The sequence below is a fragment of the Cucumis melo genome, chromosome 1, assembly GCF_025177605.1.
Source record: "Cucumis melo cultivar AY chromosome 1, USDA_Cmelo_AY_1.0, whole genome shotgun sequence".
Classification (NCBI taxonomy): Eukaryota; Viridiplantae; Streptophyta; class Magnoliopsida; order Cucurbitales; family Cucurbitaceae; genus Cucumis; species Cucumis melo.
Window position 1 is genome coordinate 23710926 of NC_066857.1, and position 20857 is coordinate 23731782.

The following is a 20857-nucleotide window of genomic DNA, read 5'->3' on the forward strand; positions in this document are numbered from 1 at the left end:
CAAGTACCATCTTATCCGAGAAATTGTACACCATGGAGACGTAGTGACCCTGATATCTTCTGAGCATAACACTATTGATCCTTTCACAAACGCCCTCACAGTTAAAGTGTATAAAGGTGAATTAAAGTGTTTAAAGGTCACCTACATAGTTTAGGTCTACGATGTTTGTAAACTAGGACAAGTAGGAGACATATTGAGTATATGCCCTAGTTTATTGAATTCATATTTTTATTGTACTCGTTATACCCTACTTGAAAATTTCCTTGCGCGTTGGTTTAATTTCCTTATTTTTTTCCACTAATATTAATATTAAAGATGGGTAGTTTTGATATTTGGGTTAAATATTTATATAAATTTATAGTCCACTATGACTGTAGTGGAAAATAATGCAATCTCGTGTCCAACTTATATACAGGATGCCTATTTAATCTATACTAGTTAAAAACCCTTAAAATAATAGACTATTGCTTTCAACGAATTAAAGAACCAAATTTGATTAAATAGAGGAGCTGTTGGTCAATCTTGTCGAACTCAATGCTTTCAAATTGGCCCATGACTATTAGAACTTCATCAATTCAAAAAGAATTTAATGGGTATTTGTAATTATTTTTTCCAGGGGAACAGAGGAATGCAATTCAATCTTTCAAAGATTAAAAAACATAAAATAATCACTATGAGTTCAATCTGCAATATGAATTTTCATTAAAATTCGTGATAAAAAAGCAAAAATGTACTGCATTCTATGTTATCTCAAATTGCAATTGATAAAAACTAAACCAAATTTTCAAGTTGATACAAACTACAAAAAAAATCAGGAAACTGAAATAATGGAGAAACAACCAAATAGAAATCATAACTACCAAATCTTCATTTCCACCTCAGTGACTGCCTGATTCCTGTATAGATGAGCCCTAAAGATCTTCCAATCAGACAGACGAGAAAGAATGATATTCCGCTACTGATTTTATCAATTACTACTCTTATCAATGGCATCGTAATGTCGGATAATTCAATCAACAGGCTGAAGTAATACCTCCTGCAATATTCATAAGATTACACTTCTGTTAATTTAAGCCACCGCCAAAGACAAATGTCTTATTATGGAAAACACCCATTGCAAATAATTATGAAATGACTCTTTCATATTTTGGGAGTTTATTATGCATAAGCGAGAGCACACGTATGAACCAATGTGTTTCTTTTTAATGAATAATGGAGAACGCTCTTCTCAAGAACCCAAGAGCATACAAAAATAAAGTCCACAAGAAAATGGCCCAGACTATGAAAATAAGCTTCACAGTAAAAACTTGTCATTTGAATTTCGAAATCCTCTCAAGATTAGATTATTTTGATCTCCACATGCCCACAAACGTCAAGTACCTCCCAACTCCAACTATCTCTCTCCAAAACACTACTTGGGTGTATTAAAAAGAAGACAAAGATAACACAAGGTATATATGGAAAACCTTAGTACATGGAGGAAAAAACACAATAGAAACTGTTCTTATTATTTTCTAATAATCCAAAGATTACAAGGGGAAGAATATATATAGACTACAACAAGCCCTAACAAATAAGGAAATAAAACTATAGTACAATAAATCACAAAAATACCCTTGAGGCTATAAACAATCAACTAACCCCTTATTTCCAACTTATTTTCAACACTTCCCCTCAAGGTGGATTGTAGATGTCAATTAGATCCAACTGGCTAACACAAGAGTCAATTCTATATAAGTAAATCCTTTCATGAGAACATCAGCAATTTGTGACTAGACAAAATATACAAAATACAGATACTGCCATTATCAAGTTTCTCCTTTATAAAATGCCTGTCAATCCCCACATATTTTGTTCTATCATGTTGAACTAGATTATTAGTTATACTTATAGCAGCTTTTATTATCATAGAAGAACTTCACAGCTAACTCAGAGCCCTCGTGAAGATCAGACAAAACTTTATACAACCAGAGATCTCTTCACACATTCTCAAACTCATAGCTGAGATTCAACCTCAACACCACTCCTAGCAACAACACCCAACCTCTTACTCCTCTAAGTAACAAGATTACCCCACACAAAGGTACAACATCTCAAAGTGGACTTTCTCACAGTAATTGATCCTTCTCAATCAAAGTTGCCTCAATACATTTTCTGTCTATAGTCCTAAACATCAGACCTTTACCTGGAGTAGTTTTCAAATGCCTTAGAATACGAATCATAGCTTCCATGTGATCTTTGTAGGGTGCCTGCATAAACTAACTCACAGTACTAGCCGCATAGGAGATATCTGGTCTACTAACTGCACAAAACATATCTATTTAGTGTGGGATAGATAAATTAACTTTCCCACTAGACACTAATACTTCTCTTTATCAACAGGAAGTTGTCAACAAAAGTTCCAAATTTCGCATTGAATACCATAAGAGTATTAGCAGGTTCGCATCCAATGATACTTGTTTCTTTTAACAGGTCAAGAGTATATTTCATTTGTGAAGCATATATTACTTGATCTTGCCCCCTCCATCCCACGAAAGTACTTCTAATTTCCTAAGTCTTTGATTTCAAATTCGTCACCCATTTTCTTTTTCAGTCTAGTAATCTAAGCAGTATCAACTCTGACATAAGAATATCATCAACATACACAATCAACACAACAATTTTCTCAGATTCAGACCTTTTTGTAAATAGTGTGTGATAAGAATGTCCCAGAGTGAAGCCTTCAAATTTAACAAAGGTGGTCAATCTAAACCACGCCTTGGAGGATTGTTTCAAACCATAAAGAGATTTTCAAAGCTTACGAACTTGGTGGTTAAACTTGTTGGAAAACAAACTAAGGCTAAATGTAGCGGAATTAACATAAAAAAATTTCTCTAACCCTTAGAACATAAACAAACCATGCATAAATAATTAAATCACGAATAAACATACCTTTGTGTCGATGTTCCAAATTCGAACTGCCTTGTTCTAATAAAGATGATCATTCAAATTTGCACAACGCTGTGAAATCACAAGCGTTCTCTGACAGTATCCACACACGAACTGGGAATTTGAGTCCTTGAATTCGGTCTACTAGAACCTCATAAAGTGAAAATTTCGACTCTCTCTATCCTCTCTTTTGTGTAGAACGAATTTTATGTCTTTGCTTGCATGTTTTAAGGTCTTATTTATAAGATTAGGATTCCTAATAAGCTTGCAACTCTCCAATTAGATTTATTAATTACCCAGCCTAAAGACAAATTCGAACCAGTTCTTTCGTATACGACCCATTAGGTTAATTTAATATGGCACTGGGCCCATAACTCGTTTTATGGCCCATAAGTCATAATTGGTCTCTAGCAAGACATTATGGCTACCCATATTAAATTAAGTCGGTGATCCAACATAACCTAATATAATTATTGCTTTAATTCTTTTATCATGCGATAACCATAATTGAATATAAGGCATGGACAAAGTCACCCTATCTAATTCAATTACTTTCTTGATCAATAAGCATATTGAAATGATAAATGACATTAATACCCTTATTAATTGTTTATAGCACGACCATGCATTTCCATAGTTACGCTTAATTGAGGGGCCCAGAGATATCTCTCTATACTAAGAGGGATAAATTCCATCTTGATTAGTTATTGTCAACTACATAATTTATAACGTATTTGAGTACAACCTTTATAATTATTCGGTTAAAGATAATGTTTGATTGCATCAAAATAGATTAACTCTTATGTTTGACACTACGATAATCTCAAGTCTAAGGATCATCAAAACAATCAATTATTTGAGTTTATTTGTGACACATGTCCATGTAATAATCTCAAAAGGGACTAGTCCAATTCTTATTCTCTAATATATAAAAATATGATTATAATTTATGTCTCTACGTATATAATCATCCTATGATTATCAATTATAACTCATATTAATCTTAATTTATTATTATTCCCACAATAATAATCGATTAGGGAGATCTATAATATAATAACATATTCATGGATATTATTATGCAATAACATCCAATTGAATAATAATGAGAATAATAACTTTTATTAAATAATTAAACAATAAACCAATTATCCATAAAGTTATTAGAGAACATAATAAAAAACTAACAAAACTGATCTTCAAAATTTGAAAGAGGACTCATGTACACTTCTTCTTCCTAATCACCATTTGGGAAAGCATTCTTCGCATCAAATTGATAAAAAAGTCACTCTCTGTTGACTGCAACAGACAAAAAGGCCCTGACTGTTTTTAACTTTACCACAAGAGATAAAGTCTCTAAATAATCTACACCATAAGTCTGAGTGAACCCTCATTTGCATCCCATTGTCTTATGCGCTCCTATTTCTTCCATTCGGCAATCTTCCACTCAGGATTCTCAATAGCTTCATGTATGTTCTTTGGTACTCTTGCAATATCGAGACTTGCAGTGAACGCCTTGAACTTAGATGATAGATTACTGTAAGACATACAATTACACAGAGTGCTTCACACAAAACATAGTATCCATTCTCAAGGCAATAGGCATGTCAAGAAATGGATCATAACTCCCTGGTTTGTCTGAGTCATCCTGACTGGTCTCACCCATCTGTTTTTCTGCTAGAATTTCATCACTTCTGGCAACGTTCTTTCCTAGAGCTATCATACTAGTCTTGTCTCAACCACATCAACAGTATCATCCTCAACATAAAAGTTGTTATTATTAAGTTCAGTCATACTTTGAGCTTATGTTGGTTTAGATTCATAGACCACGGATGAGGGAGCTAAGATTCTTCTTGTAATAAGTTATCCAGAAGACTTGGTTGGTGGGTATAACAGTCTCATGGAGGATGGATTTAGGAGGCTCAATAGAAGCTAAAGGAATGAAGGGAATGGGCCATTAGCCTCTTCACTCACATTCTCCCCCTAAAGAAGGCTTGTAGGAAAGAAGGGTTTGTCTTATAGGATGGTGACATCTATGGATACAAAATACATTCGAGAAGGATGGTAACATTTATAACCTTTTTGGTGCAAATGATACCCCATGAAAACACATGACTAAGCACGAGTAGAAAACTTAGTATAGTTAGGGCCATGACTGTGAATGGAGGCAATGCACTTAAACACATGGAGAGGAACATTAGGAATAAGTTGTGTGGAAGGGTAGAACTCCTTGAGACATTTTATTGATAAGATGAGTTGTAATGAGGATTGCATCCCCTCGTAAGTAGAAGGGAAGAGAAGTAGATAGCATGAGAGAGCGAGCAACCTCGAAAAGTGACGATTTTTTTCGTTCAGCCACCCTATTCTATTGAAAAGTGTAGACACAAAAACTTTGGTGGATAATCCCTTTAGAGGACAGAAATTTAAGAAGGGTATTATTCAGGAACTCACACCCATTATTGCTATGCAAAACCACAATTTTGGCATTGAACTGTGTCTTAATGGTTATGTAAAATTGTTGAAATATTGATTACCTCAGATTTATCAGTAAGGATAAAAACTCATGTGAGACGAGTATGATCATCAATAAAGGTCAAAAACCAATGTTTCCCCAAAGCAGTGGTGATTAGCAAGGGCCTCTAAACATCACTATGAATGAGGGTGAAGGATTAGTAGGCCTGTAAGGCCGAGACATAAACAAAACTCTATGTTGTTTTGCACGAATACACACGTGATAGGACAAGAAGTGACATCCACTTTAGAAATGAGGAAATAGGTATTTCATATATTGAAAATTTTGGTGGCCAAAATGGGAGTGCCACAACATACAATTTTAAGTCCTAAAAAGAAACAATATAAGATGAGAAGACAGTTAGACAATGTAGATCCCTTGTTATCTTACTAATAGATAGCAAGTTGCAAGAGTTGGCCGTATCTTCAATGAGGAGTACATTTCCTCAACTACATCAAACCAGTGTATGATAATCAAAGAAGACTGCTAAAAGCATGACATAGATCCCATTGTTGAACCTGACGAGGAAAATGGAAATTAAACAAAAAAGACATCACTAACGGATGCTAACTCCTTCTTCCCCTTTGGAAAAAAGATTGCTTTAAAGCACTTTGGAAATCCAACAGCCAAAGGAGAATAAATGTTCTGGTTTGGGTTATGGCATTCGGTCTTTTTAATGGCTCCGGGACTTTGCAAAGGAACTTCCTAATAATTGTTTGCTTCCATCAGTGTGTCCCTTGTGCTTGAAGGACAGTGAGCAACTAATGCATTTCATTTAAATGCCGGTTTAACATCTTTTCTATGCTCAAAACAGTTTGGGTTTTTTATGGTTTTCTTCATGTCAATGTATTTCAATTATTGAGAGGGCCTTATTTATTAAAAAGAAAAACCTTTTCTCATATGGGTTAATTTGATAAAAGCGTTGGCAGAGAATTGGTTTGAGCGCAACCAACGCATTTTCCATGATATAAAAAAAAAAAAAAAAAAAGAAGATTGGGTTGATATAGTAGAAACTTCTAAAAGAAATGCAGCTGCTTGGTGTTCTTTAAATGTTGAATTTAAAGATTATTCAATTAAGGACTTCTGTCTCAACAGGACTGCCTTCATCTGAAAAAATTCAGGACTGTTATGTTCCAAATTGCTATAACAGATTTCGTGTTTTTGTAGTGTTGTTGGGATTTATTCTATATTCCTACATTTGTTTATCTCTTTTCAACTTTGCATCTGTCTTCTATTAAGTAGTATTTATCGTTGTTTTTGGTCTTAGCATGACCTGAGTATCTTTCGTATAATTTTAGATTTGATGAGGGTGCTGTGAGGGTATCAACCTAGTTTTGATGTCCAGGGTCCCTACTGATCATCCCTCTTTCTCTCTCTCTCCCATTTCTAGGCTTCTCTATTATTCTCAATGTATAACTCTCTTGTACTTTAAGTATTATTTTTAATAAAGAAGCACGTCTCCTTTCAAAAAACAAAGTTGCAAGATATCTTAGACACATGTAACACACTCTGTAAAGTGGGACCATCAAAAGGGGAAACATAACCCTTGATGCCATAAGAGCAAAGGACCCATCTACAATCCTAATTTTTTCATTTCCAACACAAGGAAGATATGATATAAAATATTAAGAGGATATAGTTAAATGGTTTGTAGCTCCTGAATCAAGTATCCAAGGTTTCTTCCTATTGATGCTGATAAGACTGAAGCATTGAGAGTTACTTAATTATGTAATGGCTCCAAAAGAAGAAGTACCAGAATCACTTTGATTCCTTTCAGGGGTTGGAGTAAGTGATGTTTTGGCAGATTCACTCAAAAGCGCCCTACCAAAATTATGCTTGTCATTTGTCGGACGTTTCTTACCATTGAAACTGGAAGACTTGCATTGAAGGTCGCAAAATCAATGTCAAGAACAATCATGAAGTTCATTGCAATTATGCGATCTTCCTCTTGATGAACCTCAGAACACACCTCAATCAATGAAGGGATAGGCCTCTGACCCAGTATATGATGTAAGAAGGTAAAGGTTAATTGGGTAATTAGGTAATATTATAGATTAATTCCCTTTTTACCCCAATTGTAATAGAACTCTATAAATAAGGAGTCTTCTCCTCTTGTATGAATTATTCATTCTAATAAAAGATCTACAATCTTGATTCTTGGAGGATTTTTCCTCGAGGTTACTTAGGCTACATCAAATTGGTATCAAAGCAAACCGTCTAGGCCAACGTTGACTGCCGCCGGTGAAGACCGGAAAACTCTTGTTGACGGCAATCACGAGTGGGAGCTTTGAGTGTTGTGCTTGTTTCCAAACAACACGTCTAATTAGGGGAACCCATAGCAAAGATTTATCAAGATTTTTCAAGAATGGACTTCTATCGATCAAAGAAGATGTCCAAGAAAAAAACTAGTAGTAGGTATAGACAAGAAAATCAATTTACTTCCATAAACAATGTTGGAGTTTTGATTCAAGCGATTCGGAAGAAGAATTTCAACATTCAAATTTTGGCCATGCTCGATTTTCTCAAAGAACCAATCATTATCCAAATTGGAAATTTGATTCTAGTGATTCTAGTGACTCCGATGATTTTTCTAAGGCAGTTTGGGACGAATAAGAAGGTGACAATACCCAAAAATGGCCTAACAATCCCATCAAACCCATTTTTCAAGAAATCAATGTAAAGATTGAAAGTTGGATAAATTAAAGAATCGTCAAGAATGGATTTTTACCATCCAAGAACATCGAAGACTCAAAATTACTCTTTTGGTTATGAAACAAGATCAAGAAAGATTGATACAAGAAAATCAATGGATGAGTCTTATACCCGCTATGAGATTGCAACATATTCAAGAATTCAACAAAATCACTACTTCGATCCCGCAACATTGGAAGAAATAAAGAAAACAACAAAAGAAATTTAACGTTTATCGGGGGAAATGACTCAACTTATAGATCGACTATCAATTCATTGGCAAGAGTTCAAGAACAAATTTGTTTCATATACAAAAGAAAAAACAAAGGAATCACAGTTGGAAAATTTTCAAATTGAAAATTTTGAAGATAAAATTGAAGAACAAGAACTTGAAAATGTTGATTTGGAAATGGTCACAAGTGAAGAAAAATCTAAAAAAGAAGAGGAAAAAGAAGTATCAAACACCATGCAAAAATCAAACAAGAACAACACATTGGTTGCAGTGGAAATGAATCTTCAAACTGTCAAAGAATTTGAAGCGAATGATAAAGAAAATGTGATTCTTGAAGGGTTTTCTTCGAAAGCTAATTCTTTTGAAATTAGTTCTTTGAATACGGTTTTGAGTGAGATTGAAGGAAACATCTTTTCCAAGTTTACGGCCGAGGTAGAGGTTCATCTTTTGGTGACCATATTTGATTTTTTGTCTCAATTTTATCTCTTCGATCATAATATTTTTGTTCCAAATGTAGGAGCTTGGTTTGGTCATACTCCGTTGAACAAGTTTATTTCATTCCGTTTTTTTCTCTATAAATTACTTCTTTTTAAAACTCGGGACGAGTTTTCTTTTTAGAGGGGTACAAGATGTAAGAAGACTAAGGGTTAATTGGGTAATTAGGTAATATTCTAGATTAATTCCCTTTTTACCTCAATTGTAATAGAACTCCATAAATAAGGAGTCTTTTCCTCTTGTATGAAGCATATTATTCATACTATCCACAATTTTGGTTTTTGGAGGATTTCTCCTTGAGGTTACTTAGGCTACATCAGTATACGACCACAAACTAAGTCAAACTTGGAATTCAAGCCAGTCAGGAAATCATACACACCATCAACTTCCTCAATTTTGGAGTACTGAACACCTCTACTGGGGCAATCCCAGACTATCTTCCGACATAGATACATATCTTGCCAAATCAAGGACAATTTGTTAAAATATGAAGTGGCATCCATTTTCCCCTACTTGCACTTGTGAATCTGCTTATACACACTATAAAGGGGAGATGCACTCTGCCTCTTTTAGTAAAACTTCTGAAATGTATCCTATATGTTCCAAGCGGTAACGGCTTACAACAAAGATTTCCCAATTTGAGGTTCCATATTCTTAATCAACAAAGACCAAAGAAGACAACCCTCGTCTTTCAAAATTCGCTCTTAAGGGTTTCCTGGTATAAGTCTTGATACCTCTGCTATTAGATAACCAAATTTGTGACGCCCCTCAAGGGCCATCTTAATGGATTAAGATCACGATAAATAATTCTGGCCATTCAATTCCTCTCATCCAATTACTTCCGTGGAAATTCTCATGGAGCCAAATAAACAATTTGTAGCAGTAAGGAAAGAGGTTACCAGGTTCTTCGAACAAACCTGCAAGAGTAAAGGAGTGGCACAATTTATGGAGTTTGTGGAAGCTCCTAGAGCTGCCCCAAGAGCTGCGATTTGTTGCTGAAAACTTGACTGAAGATTAGCCAACTGCTTTAAACCATTACCGGAGATAAACCAAATGAACCTTGATGTTCATGACTAGGTGATGCATGATGACGAAAACCCGGTTGCTGCAAGAAGTTTGTTGTCGTGGCAGGTTATTTACTTATGTGGTAGGTGGACGACTCACTAATCTCATTGTACAGTGCATGTTTCAATTAGGGTTTCCATCAAAGGGTTAGTGGCAACACTAGAGTTGGATGGATATGTAAGGATTGAAGAAAATGAATCAACAACAGCTTGGAGAACAATGGCAGTATCAGCATCGAAAAAACGACAGTTCTGGTGGTGGTAGCGGTTGACGGCAATAATTGTGGCTGAAGTAGGGCCGGTGCAAAACTAAGGCTATCTTGCACCTATTGGTTTTCACCAATAGTAGCTAGGGTTTCGTCACCACTCTCTGATAAGAAGAAAAACACAGGGTATACGTAGAAAACCCTAGTACAAGGAGAAAAAATTATATGAACCAATCAGGCATCAAATTATTAAATAAACTTTATTTAATAATTATGATGTAATTTTAATACTTTATAGTTTTGTCCTTTTTAATAACATTTAAGTAGGGTTAATTTAGTCCTTTCACAATGCCTCAGGGTTTTTATTGGGAGGCTATTTAAATCTTGCCTTTAGGTTTTCAAAGGTGTTTTTGATAATGGATGTTTTAATGTTTGTTCTATCAATAGAAATTCTTTGGTAGATGACAGTGTCTCTTCACCACCTTTTTGCAATTCTCGATTCAGGGTTGCATGCCAAGAACATTCAAGTAGATCACCTTGCTTATGGAGTGTTCGAATTTGGAGTGGGGAACTAGTTCTCCGTCTCTTGGTCTTTGTCAAAGGGTAATCCAAATCTAATCTATTCCTTGGATTGTTGCCAAATTGATTTGAGGATTTTAGAATTTGATATTAAGGGCTCACCAATTGGGTTCCTAATTTTCATATCCTAGGATTGCCATATAAAAAAACCACGATAAAAGCAGCTCTTATTATTTTCTAATAATCCAAATAATACAAGGGGGAAGAATATATATACGCTAGGATCAATTTATTAGAAAATACAAGGAACCTAATTGAACCACTAAAGGTATATAACTGAACCATCTCGAACCAACTAACTAAGATCTCGTGGTTTATTATTTGGGTAAGCAGGCATGCACATATTCAGGGAACCTAACTGAACCACTGAAGGTATATAACCGAATTATCTGTAACCGACTAAGGTCTTGTGGTCCACTGTTTGGCAAAGCAGCCACACACATATCGGGAACTCATGACCTACTGGGTACTGGTTCCAATTTTATGCCAACTAACCACGTTTGACATGACTCTCAAACACTGTTTGGCTAAGCAGGCCCGTGCATATTGGGGACTCGTGACCTTGTGGATACTAATTCTAATTTCACACCGATTAAACTCCGTTATTCGTTAGATGAATTGGTTTGTTCGATTTATTCTTATGCCAAACCCAAATCTGACATTTTGGTTTTTTTTCATTTTCAAACTAAAACCACCAAACTGATCGTTTTCAACCTGAACCGATAAACAGTTATGGTCAGCTTAATGGATCTTTTCAGTTTTTTGATTTTACCTTGAACCCATAACACTACTCAACATCATATCATTCACTCCCTTTTACCCCAATACAACTCCTGTACTCCTGGTCAAATGGTTCCAACCAACAAACTTCAATTATTAGCTGTTAGTTCAATTAACAAGTGACATTAATATTTAAACAACAATATCCATAGTTAATCCCTATAACGTCAATCAAATTGCTCCTGCTAAAGCTATTTCAGAAACTGTTAAAGTGGATTTCAAAAGTATGCATGAAAATGAGAATTATATTGAAGGAACGTACCATCCCCTTAAAGCTCTTAACTCCTTGGTGCGTTTTACAGGCATGGCAAAGGACCGTATCACAACATAATATAACTGAGAAGACAAAGTTTCTCTTCTTCTGAAGATATATTTCATCCACCAGTTATCAATATTGGCCTGTCCACTGCCTGGTAGGTCAATCGGTTGACTACCAAGTGTACATAAATCAAACCGGTCTTCATACATCGATACAATGGCCTCAATGTTTTGATATAACCATTGGTTCATAGCCACCTATTAACAAAATTCACCCTAACAGTTTTATACAATGTACGGAAATAATTTTGCAAAAGAAAAGGTCAAACTACAGCAGTCTATTCCTCCTACAAGTATGCAATTTTGAACGACTGAAATCATCCTTTTCTGTTTTACCATCAGTTTTAATCTGACAAACGTATTTCCTTCATGCGAAAAAAATCAGTACTACTCATGTTATTGTAACACGTCCTCCCTCTCCTATTCAAAAAAATCAATCAGTCCCCAAATGACCTAGAGACTTCCACAAGGGAATTTTAAAATTCAACCAGCTCGCATTGCAAAAGACTGTGCTCCGAAATTGTCTTCTCCAATTTATAAAAAGGGAGAAGCAATTTGTTTCAATAAATTTTCTTCATACATCTTCAAAGCAGAATAACATTGAAAAGCGAAATTGCAAACAAATGAATATAGCTAGAGTAAAATTTTATGCAGGAACGAAATAATCAAACACAAGACAGTAAATTGTTCCTGTTTTCTTTTTCCCATACCACAATTTACGGGTAAATGAAATTCACTACTTGGCTCTAACATAATAAAATGTAAGGAAAATAAAACTTGGAATTCCCAAATTTGTCATAAAATAATAGATTAGAGAAGCTATGAGGATTCATCAACCTCGTTAACCACAGGTCCACAGGCAAAAAGGGAAAGAAAAACAGTACCTCGTTACGCAGTCTTTGGAGTGCTCGTGTTGATAGAGTACACAATGCCAAGCCAATATTATCCACTTCATCAAAGAAACTGCTGTCAACAGAAATAAATTCTAGATACATACTTGCAATCCCATCGGCGAAGGTTATCAGCAAATCTTCTAATATTGAAATCGCATGCTTGACATACAGGCTATGGTCATAATAGCAATAATCCCTGCTAAAAGCCAAAATTCCAGAATGGAACAGACACATGTCAGATACATATTTGTCTAGACATGCTAGAAAAGATGTTTGAATTAAATAATTTTCTTTTTCCAATTTCAAAAACGACTTGGACATGGCACTGGAAAGAAAATTAACATAAAAAATAAGGGGAAATGGCGAGACTCTTTGACTTTAGTTGTATTCTTAAAGTAGTAGAATGACATCTTTTAGTTTTAGACAACTTAATTTAGCAGTATGTGTAGAAATTCTATGTAAAAGAGAGGGGAAAAAGTGTTCCCAACGTGTCCATGTCTAACTCTTTTTAAGAACGACATGTCGATACATTTGTGTTTATGTTTGCTAGAAGGTAGAAAAGAGAACACAAGGTTTACGTTGAAAAACCCTAGAACAAGAAGAAAAACCACAATAGTCTCTTTTATTATTTTCGAACACAATCAAAGTTACAAAAGAAGAAAACTTTATAGGCTCTAGCAAGCCCTAATACGAAAAAGGAAATAAACTTAGGGTAAAGTAAAATACTAAAATACCCGCAAGGCTATAAACTATCAACAAAGCCCCTTATTCCCAACATTGTCCATGCATCTTAGGTTAGAAGACAAGTTATAGAAGAACTAAATGGATCAAGTCTGATCCACCATTAAATATTTGAAAAGCCAAATAAAACAGGTCTTCCCCTTAAAGTAATATGCAAAAATCTAGGCAAATGAAAAGGTGCACCTCTTAGGCTTTAAAGATGGCACATAACACAAGTAATAAACACAAAGGAGAACTAACAAATACTAACTACACGTGACAGTCATAACAACCATAATATCCTAAGCTGAGAACAATTTCCAGAGGATAGAGAGACAGATATAAACAAATAAACTTCAAAAGAAAAATGCAAGGGAACTTTTGCAGGACGTTAGTTTCCAATTTAGTCTACTTAAATCTATTATATTCCATGTCAATTTTTATTTGACGGACCAGCTGGCTCCAAACAGTTCTTTCTAGAGAAAAAATACAACCTTTAATTGAACAATTGAGAAGTTGACAGTTAATCATACACAACTAAAATACTCAACTTGGAAACACCTGAGAATACACATACACACAAAATAAAGAAGAAAACAATATGAAAATAGAAGTGAAAACTAAGGGGGGGGGAACTTCATCGAACAGTCCCAGTACATATTTCAGTAAAAAATTCAGCTCAATTAATCTTTCCAACAAGATAAGAATTTCTAAAGAATAATATTCCAAAGATCTTGGTAAAGAGCACATTATAAGAAAGCATGACATCTGATGGATCAAATCTTTCCTCTCAACTATCTATTTTTTTTTATGAAGCCTCTCAACTATCTATTTACCCCTCTTGTATCTTCCTTTTGAACCTATCTGTTTACCTTCAAAAACACGTTAATTTCTTTCTAGCCATAAACCCCAAACCAAGACTTCAATGGCCAAAACATCCAACCTGTGACCACAAAGAAGATTGTAATATTGTTTTCGGCATTGACATTAAGAACTCACGAATGTCCAAAACAATGAGCATGTCCTTTTAATGATGCGTATTCAATGAGCAATGGAAAAGAAATAACCATCTCCCACTTTCGTATAGAACAAACAACAATAAAAACTCAATGTCCAAAAGAGAGATTTTTGTACTATTGACTATGTTTAAATCCTCTGCAAAGAGAAGCACAACCAATATATATCTACTTTTCTTGGACTTTTGGACTTCCAACCATTTTTTTTCAAAAGGGAAACAGGCCTCTTCAGGACTCTTGAGCTTCCATAACCGTTAAAAAAGCTTCCATTCAATGTATTAAAGCATTCTAGCTCAAATAGTATAACAAAATACGGAAACCCAATTACAGGCACTGTCACCATGGTATCTTCAGTTCTAAAAACAAGTCCACTTGCCAATCTATATAAAGTTTCCCTTCTTCAATAGTTGAGTTAAGGGGTGAATCCTAAAGCACTAGCTGAAAGTCACAAAAAAACCCTTTAACTCCCTAATGTTCCTCAGAATAGCCCACTCTTTCATGGCAGTGATCTTAGAAGGGCCTGCAACCTCCCATTTGAAGAAATGATATGGTGCAAGTATTCAATCTGTGGTAGTCTGAACTAACACTTCTTTGCATTGGCAACAATTCTTTGCTCCCCTAGCACAACTGTTAGGTGAACCGTGAGGTCCTAAATGATAACACTGCACACAAAGAATCATCAAAGTAAACCAGGAAATCCTTTTGTAGAAATGGCTACAACATAATAATGAACAGGAAGGTGGAATTGCGGTTGCAAGGGCATTACTTGACCTTCATGTGTTTGAAAACCATTTTATGCACATCCCCTACCTTAAGCCAACCCAATAGTATCTTAACTTGGTCGATGGCGATCTTCAAGAATACAGGCGCTCCATACAACTTATCCAGTTACTCCTCCATAACCAGAACTGGAAATTTATTAGGTGATATGATTGGTTTAAAGTACAATAGTCCATACAAGACCCTGCCATCCTTTCTTTAGTAAGAAGAATAAGGCTTGGAGAAAAAACTGATGCATTGATGCATCATCCCAACCAATATCTTCCTCACCAACTTTTCAACCTCTTCTTTTTCGAATTGTGAATAATGATGGAATGAAATTTGAATCCAGTGCGGAGGAGTACATGGAAAACTACAAGGCAGAGCTTGACAAGAGAGTTGCCGAAAAGCAGCGATTAGAGGAAAAGCGCAGACGGGAAAACATGGAGAAGTTGCGGAGAGATATGGAGAGCTCCAAGGGACAAACAGTGGTTTTGAGCACTGGTTTGAAGGACGACGAAAGTAAAACTAAGATGGTTGACAATGATGATGAAGAGATTGATGAAGAAGATGAAGACAATGATGATTATGATAGATTTACCGAAGAGGATGATGCCATCGATGAGGATGAAGATGAAGAGGTTGCTAGATTCTCCTTTTAGTAGTGGAGAAGGAAAATGAAATTGTGTATAGGTTTTACGAAGGAACTAAGTCACCATTCACTCCAAAAATGAGTCTCGGCCATTATTTTTCTGACATTATGACAGGTTTGCTTATTGGAGGCTCTTATGATATTGCATTTTGATGATGGTCCTTGTCATCTATAGGAGCTTTGGTCTGTAAGCTGGCTTTCCCATGTCCTTGTAATGTTGTACATTTTGATGGTCTGTGATTCCCTGTTTATGATGGCTAATGTAAAATCTTGAAAATTGGTGCTCCCAAAAATTGTGAATAACGATAGGAATGAAAAAAGGATGCCATCTGCTCAAATGGTCCATTTAAGCTCCCATTGAGGAAGGGGATGGGGAATTTTTTATAATCACCTGAAAAGTATTTCCCTGTTCACCAAATGGATTTGATGCTTTTATCAAGAAAAGGAGCTCTGCAGAGAAGAATTGTTGGTAATATGTATTACAACCCAGTTCAACTACAAGCCGGGAGCAAAGTCCATGTCTTCATCAAAGGCCCTGGAAGCCTGTTGAAAAATTGAGGCATCATGTCCATTGTCATATTGCATTTAGACTCTGGAGTTAGTAAGGGGAGACAAAACTCTATTCTGAAAAAACTTTTTGGTCTCGGAGCCAAAATCTTTAACTTACATTCTATTATTTATCACATCTAACACTAAAAAATGGAGGCTACCACCGTTGATGTATGGAATCCAATTACAAGATTATGGAATTTATTCATGAGAAATCTTAATGAGGTGGAAATTGGGTAATCAGCCTCGCTTTCCCTTCTTTTCCGCCCCTTTGTTACAACTAATCAATGACTTTTGATATTTGGTCTTTGGAGAGCAAGTTCCTTCTAGCTCATTAACTAAGAGACCCACATCTACTCAAAATCTAGCAAATGATACTAATCCCGAAAAGGTGAAACTTTATTTGGGAGCTAAGCCATTCTAGCTTAATACATGTCAATAGCTCCAACGAAGATCTCCTTGGCTAGCTATCTCACCAAGTTTCTGTCATCTTTGCATGAAGAACCATGAGACAGATTGGTATTTTCAGCATTCTGGACATTTCTACGAGAGTCTTTTGGCTGGTTTATTGCATTACATGAACAAAGGCGGTCTTCACTCTCCTCCATCTGAATCTGTTTAGAAAAGAGAAAAAAATTCTTTGGTGCAACTTTATTACAGCTTTTTATTGGAATTATGATGGAAAGAAATGCTTGAGCTTTCTCAGATAAGCACCCAAGGATTTTACTTCATCTTTAGCTTTTATCTTGGAGTAATTTATCTCCTCCATTTTGTAATTAAAGCTTATCTACACTGAGGTGTTCTTTTCTAATTACACCCTGATAATGGGAGATGATGAGGGTACTATGGATGTCTCAACCTAGTTGAGTTATTCAGGTACTTCTGTTGACCCCTTTAGCTCCTATCCATCAATGAAAAGTGTTGTTTTCGTTTCAAAAGAAGAAAAAACTCTGATATAATAATTATTTTGTAATCAATTTCAGTAATGAATATATTGGTTTATCTTTCTATTAGGATTCTCCGATCTGAAACTAAGAAAAACTCAACAGTAGTAGAAACAAACGAGAAATTGAAATAGTTTCTTCATAAGCTACACAGAAAGAACCAAATACAAGGAATTACAAAGTATTGAAAGTAGAGACAAAGAACACACAAATTTACGAGTAAACCCGAGAGTCGGGAGAAAAAGCACAATATTTTTATTTTTATTATTTTCTGATAATGATACAATAGGTACAAGAGGGAAATAAATAAAAAAGTACAAAAAAAAATAAAAAAAAAGGAAGAATATTTAAAGCAAGTCTCCCAATAGGCTAAGCCCACTAATTCTAAAACTCTCCCTCAAGTTGGGACGTAAATATCAATGAGGCCCAACTTGCTAACACAATTCGAAGTTTGGTCTGAGAAGCCCATTGGTGAGAACATTAGCAACTTGTCGGCTCGAAGGGATGTACGAAATGCATATGCTCCTACTGTCAAGTCTTTCTTTGATGAAATGTCGATCACTCTCAACAAGTTTAGTTCTATCATGCTGAATTGGGTTGTTAGCAATACTAATAGCAGCTTTATTATCACAAAAGAGCTTTAATGGAGTCTCACATTCTTGATGAAGATCAGACAAGATTTTCTGGAGCCAAATTTCCTCATATTCCCAAACTCATAGCTCTATATTCGGCCTCACTACTCATGGCCATAACACTTTGCTTCTTACTCCTCCAAGTTACAAGATTGCCCCAAATAAAGGTATAATAACCAAAGGTAAACATTTTGTCAACAACAGATCCTGTCCAATCCGAGTCAGTATATGCCTCAATGGTCTCTCTATTTGTCTTTCTAAACATCAACCCTTTACTAGGTGTCATTTTTAAGTATCTCAGAATTCTTTTGACAGCTTCCATGTGTTCCTCATAGAGAGCTTGCATAAACTGGCTGACAACACTCACAGTAAAGGAAATATCAGGTGAATATGGGATAAGCAAATCAATTTACCCACAAGGCGCTGATATTGTTCTTTATCAACTAGAACTTGGTCATTAGAGTTTCCTAGTTTACAGTTGAATTCAATAGAAGTGTCAGCAGGACAACATCCCAACATACTTGTCTCAATTAGCAAATTAAGGATGTATTTTCTCTGAGACACGGAAATGTCTTCTTTAGATCTGGTCACCTCTATTCCTTCCAAGGAAATATTTCAGATTTTCCAAATCCTTGATTTCAAATTCATTACCCATTCTCTGATTAAGTTGACTGATTTCTACTTGACCATCTCCAGACAAAACGATGTCATCCACATAAACTATCAGAACTACAATCTTGCCTGTCTTGGAAACTTTTGTAAATAAAGTATGATCAGAGTGTTCCTGACTGTACCCTTGGGGCTTGACAAAGGTAGTGAATCTGTCAAACCATGCTCTGGGTGACTGTTCAAGACCATATAAGGATTTCTAGAGTTTACAAACCTGCTGACCAAACTGGGCTTCAAAGCCAGGCTAGGGGCTCATGTAGACCTCCTCTACTAGATCTCCATTTAGAAAAGCATTCTTATCATCCAGCTGATATAGAGTCCAATCTTTATTTACAGCAACAGAAAGAAGGACTTTGACAGTATTCCATTTAGCAACGGGAGAAAAAGTTTCTGAATAATCAACACCATAGGTCTGAGTAAATCCTTTTGCAACTAACCTTGCCTTATGTCTGTTAAGTGTTCCATCTGCTTTGTATTTGAGAGTGAGCACCAATTTGCATCCCACAAGCTTGTGTCCCTTGGATATAGCACAAATCTCCCAAGTGTTATTCTTTTTGAGAGCTTTCATCTTTTCCATGCAGCATTCTTCCATTCAGAACACTTTAAAGTAATGTGAATATTTTTCGAGTATTGTGGTAGAGTCAAGGCTGGCAGTAAAAGCTTTGAACTGTGGTGAGAGATTCTCGTATGACACATAATTAGATATGGAGTGTTTTGTACAGGACCTAGTACCTTTTCTCAGTGCAATAGGAAGATCAAGAGAAGGACCATACTTGCTAGTATTTCCAGAATGGTTTGACTTAATTTCATTTTCAGTATGTTTAGCAACAACCTCGTTCTCATCAATCCTGTCCTCTCTATCGATAATGACCCTATCAATACTGCCTTGCTCACCCATATCTTCCAGAACAGCTGTCTCGAACCCGTCACTCTCACCTACCTTATTGTTGGTATGTGAGTCAATTGAATTCGTCTCAGACCTATCATTCTCACTCATTCTCTTATTACTATGTGAGTTAATGGAATCAATCATACCTTGATCTCTTATTCGTTCCGAATCCTGGATTAGAGTCATCTAAACAACAAGAGACTCAACTCCCTTTATGAGATTCCTCCTATAGTAGGTTTTCCAAGGGACTTGATTTGTGGGTAGGACTATACTGTGAGAGATACGATCAGGTAAGGTAACCACAATAGGACAAGTAGACTCTAAAAGAAGCATATAGTTAGACTCTTCACTCACACTCTCCCCTTGAAGTAGGCTAACGGGAAAATAAGGACGATCATCAATAGAGGTGACATCCATAGTAACAAAGTACTTACATTAAGATGGGTGGAAGCATTTATAGCCACATTGGTGCAGAGGATTCCCAACAAACACACAAGCCGAAGGGGAACATCAAGGATGAGACGCGTGGAGGGATAGGATTCTTTGAGGCAATCTAACAGTGTCTGGAAGTAAAGGACACAGGAGGGCATGCAGTTGATGAGATGAGCGACAGTGAGAATGGCATCACCCCAGAGATGGGAAAAAAGAGAAGTTGACAACACGAGGGAATGGCCAACTTCCAAAAGGTGACGATTTTTTCGTTTGGCAACCCCATTTTGTTGAAGGGTATAAGCACAAGAACTTTGGTGAACAATTCCTTTAGAGGATAAGAACTCATTAAGAGAGTGGTTTTGAAACTCACAACCATTATCACTTCGCAGGATTCCAATCTTCTTATTGAATTGCGTTTCTATGGTGTGATAGAAGTCCCGAAATGAGGAGGTAACTTCGGATTTGTCGGAGATCAGGAAAATCCAAGTAAGACGAGTATGGTCATCAATAAAGGTCACAAACCATCGTTTCTCGGAGGAGGTAGTAACCTTGGATGGTCCCCAAACATCAGTATGGATGAGAGTAAGGTCGAGTTGGTTTATTAGGTTGCAAGGGAAACGAGACTCGGTGTTGTTTAGCTTTTATGAACACATCACAATCTAAGGAAGAAACGTCAACTTTAGTAAAGAGATGAGGAAATAGGTATTTCATATATTTAAAGTTGTGATGGCCTAAATGGAAATGTGTTAGATACCTAGATTAGTATAGGATAGGGATATAAAGGTAATTAGTTAGGTGGTAGGTAGATGATTATAAATAGGAAGTTAGGGAGTGAAGAGAGGGCATGAGGTTTCTGTTAGAATTGTTTAGGCCTTTGTAATTTCTTGAGAGAGAGAA

The 20857-nt window shown here is 35.9% G+C and overlaps 1 protein-coding gene across 4 annotated transcripts in view; it reads right to left on the reverse strand.

The window, feature by feature from the left end:
* Positions 1-674: 674 nt before the first annotated feature.
* Positions 675-20857, reverse strand: part of LOC103489745 (uncharacterized) — a 28135-nt gene continuing 7952 nt past the window's right edge. The window contains exons 7-10 of one of the 4 annotated variants that reach the window (XR_537682.3): positions 12690-12897; positions 11750-12003; positions 2186-2302; positions 888-1036 (exon numbers count right to left, since the gene is read on the reverse strand). Coding sequence is in view for 2 of the 4 variants with exons in the window: in XM_008449042.3 (XP_008447264.1) it covers positions 868-1036; positions 11750-12003; positions 12690-12897 (631 nt within the window). In the remaining 2 variants the exon portion in view is untranslated. Of the gene's footprint in view, positions 1037-2185; positions 2303-11749; positions 12004-12689; positions 12898-20857 lie in introns of all 4 variants that reach the window. The other 3 variants (XR_007823282.1, XM_008449043.3, XM_008449042.3) reach the window with 3 other exon arrangements.